At 39.4% G+C, this 7,840-nt stretch overlaps 1 protein-coding gene across 1 annotated transcript in view; it reads left to right on the forward strand.

Moving 5' to 3' along the window:
* Window positions 1–4,594, forward strand: part of LOC103466921 (nuclear factor 7, ovary-like) — a 6,441-nt gene extending 1,847 nt beyond the window's left edge. Inside the window, exon 2 of the mRNA XM_008412842.2 lies at window positions 788–4,594. Coding sequence (XP_008411064.1) covers window positions 788–1,990 — 1,203 coding nt within the window. The 3' untranslated portion in view covers window positions 1,991–4,594. The remainder of the gene's footprint in view (window positions 1–787) is intronic.
* The last annotated feature ends 3,246 nt before the right edge of the window (window positions 4,595–7,840 follow it).

Here is a 7,840-nt window from a genome sequence, read left to right on the forward strand (position 1 = left end):
ACTTTCAAAATATCAATCAAGAGAAAATAAATTAACTCAAAATACTCAAGCAGTGTGAGGAAAAAGAAAATAAATGTACTGCGCAATATCAATTTAAATGTAGCTACATCCTATTTTCAATCAATTTCATTACAAAAGTAATGAAATCTTTCACAAAACTATCAATTACCTTTCAGCAGAGAGTGCTAGACTGCGATCAGCTGTGAATCCCGGTGACAGCCCAGGTAACAACTGCCGCAGTTCTAATAAAAAAATGCTCCAATGAGCAATCGAGCAAAACTTTCATGCTGAACAATACTGCTATCAACCAAGCAAACTCACCAATAGTTCAAATCACTTTCAGAGATTTGGGTGAATTTTCCAAGGAGAGATGATCAGCAAGACGCCAACAGCCAGTCACAATCACAGTGGAACAGGTGGTGTTTTAAACTGCGCTGAGGCGGGGCTTTAAATAAGTTGAAGAGTTTGGGGCAAAACAGGAAGTGGGCCCGTAAAAATAAAAGTCTGACTAATTGACTAATTACGGGTTACACTTACAAAGACTGTGGGATTTTAAAAAAAATGGTGATTGGACAATACTTTTTTTCCTGGTAGTCAGGAGGACACTTATATCGTGAAGACACTGACCTTGTGATGGACGGCAGACCTGACCAGGGTGTAACTCTAATCCTGCTTAGGCTCATAATATTATGACAGTAATTATATGCTCTCCCTCCACTTAAACTTCTTTTTTGAAAATGCATTACAACCAATCAAACTCTCAAACGTCTCAATGTGTGTCTTCCAGTTGGCTGCAGTCTGTCCTGAACATGAGGAAAAGCTGAAGTTATTCTGCATCACAGACCAGCAGCTAGTTTGCATCATATGCAGAGATGATGAGGAGCATGAAGGTCACCAGTTTAAACCAGTCAAAGAAGCTGCTGCATCCCTCAGAAAACAGCTGGAGATGTTTGAACAATGCACTGCCGACGATATTCACGCTGTAGAAAGTCTTGCTGATGCACAAAAGGACGAAATGTTTAAAACCAGAGAGAGATCTCAGCAGCTGCTGACTCGGATCAGCAAACAGTTTGAGGAGATGCATCAGTTTCTGAAGAGGAGAGAAAATGAGATAAAGAGAGAGCTGAAGCACAAGGAGGAAGACAACGTTGATAAAATGAGAGAGACTTTCCAAGCTACAGCTGTGGCTTTGTCTGAGAGCAGAGAGCTGAAGGAAAAAGTCTCTTCGGTTCTGAAAATCACAGAATCAGAGAGCTTCTTAAAGAGCTGGACAGAGGGGAAGAGAAAGGGGGCGCTAAAGCACCTGTTCAGGCCCAGAGTGAATGAACTCCAAGTGGTGGATTCTTCTCTCTCACTGGGGCCGTATGAGAGCCACCTGCAGTTCTTCATGTGGAAGGAGATGCTTCAGGTGATCCAGCCCCGGGCAGAGCTGCTGAGGCTGAAGAGCAACAGTCAGGATGTGGTCGTGTCTGATGATGGCAGAAGTTTGTTCTGTAGACCCAAAACACACCAAGCCTTTGGAACTGGTTTTGGGATGCAACATGACTCTTTTTTTGGAGCTCCACCCAGTCATTCATTTGGTACAGCTACTTACTACAGCTCAAACCCTTCTGGCACTAAAGCCACAGAAGACTTAGAATCTGCCTCCAGTGTCAGTGAGTTCGGAGCCGGGCAGCATTACTGGGAAATTGAGGTCGGCAGCAGAAACTATTGGGAGCTGGGAGTGATACACAATCTCCTGAAATATGATGGAGTAAAATACACCTGCTGTGGCCCAAATGTCACCACAGAGCTGGAGTTTAGAAACAGACCCAAAAAGATTGGGGTTTACTTTAACTTCTCTTCTAAAGAGCTCTCCTTCTACGACGCAGACACCATGACACACATCCACTCAGTGAGCGCCGTCTTTGTGACCACGCCAGTGTCCGCACAGATTAACATCCAACACAAGCAGCCGGATCACAGTCCTGTGACTGTCTGCTGGTACTGAGCAGTGCTGCAGTCCAACAGGAATCACTGGATGTTGAGCTCACAGAACAGCTGAAAAGTACAGAACTGGATAAAATATGACCTGGACTTATACAAACTTTGTTTGTTGTGAAATATTCTCATATAGAAAGTAGGGGTATTTGAGATCTGCTTGTAAAAACTATTTTCCCACAGCCATCTATACTTGTCTCAATAGATGTGTACTGTACAGACAGGCTTTTGTAAATAATGCGATAGAAAATGTGTCAGATGTATTTGATTCTTACTCAAATTTGGAGAGAGAAAATATAAGACGATTGTCTTCTCAATCTAAGAGTCAGTTGAAATGGTTTTTATGTATTTTGTTATTTCATCTTCAATGCAGCATTTTATTGTTAACACCTGACAAAAAAAGTAATCTGAGCTTCAGGCTAAATTTATTATCTGTTAACCTCTTACACCCTAAGGGGTATAAATAAATTTCCGCCTGACAAAAACACACAAAAGTAAATCACTTATAGCCTCACAGCTATTAGATTTAATAAGAAACTTTTTGTACCTCTGTAAAGGTAAGATGTCATAGAATGGTTTTCTGGTGTCAGCACCATTGTAGCTTTGACCCTGCCTGAAATATTAGGGACAAAATACAAAATATTTTGCATTTTTTTAACCTCGCCAAAATTTTCTTTGAAATAAACATTGAAAACACTACCAAAATAGTATTTGTAACACAAAAAAGTAGTACAGACTTTTAAATCTAAATGTTGTGTAAAAGTATACCAAATTTGGACTCAATCAGATGAATCATATTTATTTTAGAATGGTATTAGTGAGAAATTTCTTAGGCGGAGAGGCCATTTTGGCACATTTATCCAAAATGTCACCAAACTGTGCCAAATGTGTTTTTTACATCAATACTGGGGGTTTGTTAAAATTAAATAGCTTATTACCATCTAATGACACTTTCTACATTTAATATAACCATTGGTCATGACATTTACCCCATTTATATGCAAAATGTACCATTATGCACAGTGTAATATGTATAATAATGATGACCTGAAAGCTCTTTCTTTGACTCCAAATAGAAAACTTTTATTGAAACAAGATAAAACAGTCAAAAATACTTTTTGAATAATTTAAAAGAGCAAATAAACAATTTTGAAAATCCACCACCACCATCACCACCAAAAAAATGGACATCTTACCTCAAAGAAGGTGAAGAATCATGAGAGGTGGGGGGAGGTTCAGCGTCACCCGAGCTTGATGGTTCGGCTTCCACTCGACTATAAATAAAAATAAAGTATTTGAAGAATTAGAGGTTTATTACAAAGTAATGAACCAAAGTAAACATGAAATCCTTACTAGTAAAATAAAACATATTTTAGTAAAACATAAATAAACAAATAACCACGTGGTTTTACTTCCTGCCGTTATTACAAGCATATAATCACTGAAATAAATAAATAAATAGAACCAAAACATCAAATATATTGTGTGAAATTGCGGGGGGAAACTTACACAACACCGAGATCAAGTCTGTCTGCTGTGTCCGGCTCTTCCTCTTCCTCCTCGTCCGAATCCCACCAGCTATCAGAAGATTTAGCTCCACTCGTAGCAAATCGAAAAACCGTTGTTGTTCAAAAGCCTTCAAAAGCCTCTAAATCGTCCAGTTTCTGCTGCTATGATCGATTTATCATAAAAAAATCAAAACTGAACTCACGGAACCGAGATAACTCCACGTGCTCAGACTCCCGTGTACCACACGTGCTTATGCACGGAGAGCCACGGAGAGCGCAGCGAGAACGCAGCGAGAACGCATAAATTACGCACACATTTAGATCGGGTTCCGGAAAATACCTCATGATTTTGCGTAGCCGACATCTTGTGCCATACTCTGAGAGTCTTTCCACTCTCACGTGAAGCCATAAAATGGCCGTGATGATCAGCTGATCGGGGGTTTTCCAGGCAGTTGCGTMATCGCCCGAGGACCTTTAAATCTCATCAGCTGTTTTTAAATAGCTCTAAAATCTTAACATTTTGGGCMAAACCTTTATGCGGAATAGTTTTTGAAAGATTAAAGCCTCTTTTAGCGGATAATAAWAAAAAAAAAAATTTAAAGGCACACGGAGCCTTTGTTTACAGAGCGAGTCGAGGTCACATGGCAGCTGTACCCATCGTTGGGTCCGTCGGGCTTCTGCATTGTATATATATTTTTCTTACATGAAGTTTTTATAAGCAGCATGAAGTTTTTTTTCTGCTCTCATGATTATTGCTAGAACATTTTTTCCCCATATGCCTTCAATATGTTTGAGATTACAAAAGGAAAATTGATTACTAAAGAGTGTGTTTTTAATGGAGTCATGATGTAATTCTACCAAAAAAATGAAAAAATACAGTTTGAAACGGAATAGAAATAAAAGGTTTGATGTACATTTTTTATAACTTGATGAGATTTTGTCTCACTTGGATACGGAGTTTAGCTAAGTGTATTTGTCTTGATGTATAAAACTCATTTGACATTGAGGCAAACATAATGTCTTAAAAGAAAATGTTTGAACTTTCTCTGAACATGCTCTGTGTTTTCTTCTCTGTCACAAATGAATAAACTTCCTCACATGCTTGGTCTGCTTTGTTTTTCTTTCCTGGAACTCATATCAGATATTTCATATAAATACGTAACCATAATATTTAATTGCAAGATTAATCATTATTTTCTTTTCTTTACTTTGTTAAGTTGGGATTCTGTTTATTTGACATATTACTAATTTAATACATTTGAGTTATTGTAAAACTCACTACACTGGAAAAATGTTGTATTATTTTTGCTGTCCACTGTGTTTTAAGTGATGTTTCTTGTCTTTGGTATGATTGAACTTGTTGGCTTTATGCTTGTTTTGCTGAAGGAATGCCTCCTGCTTGTGCTCTGTGTTCACGACTTGTGTTTTTAAAACTCAAAAATAACTGAAATGATCAAGATATATTTAATAATCCCATAAAAAAGCCTGTGACTGTGCAATTTCTCCCCATTCTCATTTGGTGTTTCAAAAATGACTCAAATATTTTATAAAGACAACACAGTCGCATAAAAAGCATGGTACGAAAGTCAACTAAAAGTATTTAAAACAACAATCTACATGAAGGCTGGTGAGCACAAGTTTGCCACCAGGGGGCAGCAGGATACAATGTATATTTACAGTGACCTCCGACTAAAAACAGCGAAGTATTACCATCTGACATTACCTTCTAAATAACGGGAAAAAGAATATCTTAGTGCTGCATATTCAGAAAAAAATTTACCTGAGATTTTCAAATATTGTCTAATTTCACTATAACCACTGTTGCCTTCCTTTCTTCATTGCCAAGTGTGCAATAATCATTCATGTCAGCATTAGCAAAATCCTTTTTATCAGTTTGCATTTTGTTAAACTGGTGGATTCATCGATAGGCTGACCCCATGTACACCACCAGGGTGTACTCCATCTGGTGGAGCACTGGGTGGAGTACAGGTAGAGTACACCCAGTGACTGCTGTAGAAAAGGATCACATCACAGGAGCTGGAGGCTAAGACCAGGATGAGGTTGTGTCCAAATCATGAGGTTAAAATGAACTGTCTGTCTAAAATCTCAAAGACCAACAAATATGACACCGCCCTCAGCCCAAACCCGAATATGCAGCCATAACCATAAACCACCAACACTATACAAAGTTTTTTGTGCGGTGATAAAGAAATATATTACCTAGAGTCTAGAGAAGTCTGGCAGGAAGATGCCAGGCTTCTGGCATCTTTTTGGTTGACTTTTTTTTATTAAACTCTAGTGATTTAAAATGGGAACCTTCAATGACCTTCTATGTTCTGGTTGGCTGTGCTCCAGTCTGAAGGCATCTTTAGAACGAAACAGTCTATGTTAGACTGTGGTTGCCACTTAATACTTATGGCATATATCCATATTTACAAAAATATTGTTGAGCTCATGCTCAATAGAAAACAAGACGTTTCTACAATAGTCATGTTTTAGGCCACTATCATAGAGTACCTGCTGCCATTTTAAATCCAATTCCACATGACAAAAGTCAACTTCAACCACATCTACAGTGTCCTCTAAACTGTAAAAGGGTGAAGGAAGGTAGAAAAAGTCTCTCCCTTGATCAGCAACAGTGATGATGCCAGGAAACATTTGCTATTTGTTGAAAATTGCTGCTTTCAGGAATATTGCAAACATTTTTCAATGAGATGTGGATCTTTTTAGGTTTTTATAACTTATAACCATGTTTTACTGTATAAAAAAGATTTGCATGGGGCTTACTGTCTTACTAGCAAAAGAGGCTTAACCGCACAAGCATACAAACATTGATGAAATAAAGGTTTTTTTATATATTTCTACTTTTGAAAATGTATTAGAAACCATCTCAGAAGGAAAGATCAGCTTTTTCTTTCATCAAACATGAGCTGAAGTGTATTTAAACCCTTTTCGAAATTCCACTTTGTGCTGGAGATTATCAGGCACAGATCCTTCTCTGTGTGTGTCGTGGTCTCATTGTACCTCCAAGTAAGCTCCTTCATTTGTTCAGCAAGAAGCCGCTGCCTGGTTAACCCTGATTAATACCACTGAACAGTTATCTATGGTTTGGGCTGCGTGGCGCACGGTCCACCGTTGTGAACCTGCATGATATCTTCATTAATCAAAGCTAGGGCCGCTGTCTAGTTAGCATTCATCATAGACCGTATTATGATATTCAGATGATTTAGTGCGGAACAGTTTGTGTGTGTGCGTGTGTGTGTGTGCGTGTGTGTGTGTGTGTGCGCGCGTGTGTGTGTGTGTGTGTGTGTGCGTGTGTGTGTGTGTGTGCGTGTGTGTGTGTGTGTGAGCTGGCCTGGACAGAAAGGGAGTGAGGGCTGAAAGGGTTCGAGAAATCAATGCATGCTGAGGGGAAAGGCTGTTCTCAGCAGTAAGAGGTCCTGAGCTCAGTAATCGAGTCTTTCTCTGCAGAATTAATGAGAGAGCGTTTTTTTGTGCCGTGCAGATATCTGTCGAAGTCCACCCAAACACTGACCTAACAACGGAGGAGACGGAGATGCAGGGCTGGGGGGTGAAGGAGGAACGAGAAAGGTCAAATGCCAACACATGCAGGCACACGCTAACATGCGGAGCTTAGAAAGTCAGAGAGTCCCTCACTGATCTAAAGGACAGCATTGAAGTGGAAAGTTGGAGATAGTTGGGCCTACGGCTCCTCGTGTGGTGGCTGAAGGAAATAGCAACTTGACCTACAGAGACCTTACACTTCAAAACAACCAACAGTTTTTCTTAACGAAGCTTTGGTCTGTCAGTGTTTGCAGGAGTGGTGCAGGATTAATATGAGTCTCTTGGGGAGAGAGCAGCATCACAGCCTGTTGGGGTACCAGCATGAAGTCTAGTGACGATGTTATTGCACATCAAGAGAATTTATTTGTTGATTCTTAAAGCATTTTCAGTCTTCAAAATGCTGAAAATGCATTTTGAAGACTAGTTGGTATAAAACACTGTATGTCAACTTCAGTCAGCGACTATCGCCATGATTTTCCTTAGAACACATAGTTGTGTAAAAAGTTACATGTTCTAATCCGACTTATAATTTATCCAAGGATAGTAAAGAGGAAAATTCCTTCCAAAGTTTCTCCAAAACCAAATATCTTTGGTATTTTAATTTACTCCTCTTGGTGGTTCTGGTCTTCGTTGTTTGCTTTGACATTGGCAACAACCACTCAGAAAATCTTGGCCAAGCCTGAACAGAGTTGGCAGCAGAAGGACTTGCTGTACCTCCGGAAAGTCCAAGAATCTATGTCGCACAAGCACAGAGTGGAAAAGAGCCTCCTCTGTAATCCACTTACACA

This window comes from Poecilia reticulata, linkage group LG7 (genome assembly GCF_000633615.1).
Source record: "Poecilia reticulata strain Guanapo linkage group LG7, Guppy_female_1.0+MT, whole genome shotgun sequence".
Lineage (NCBI taxonomy): Eukaryota > Metazoa > Chordata > Actinopteri > Cyprinodontiformes > Poeciliidae > Poecilia > Poecilia reticulata.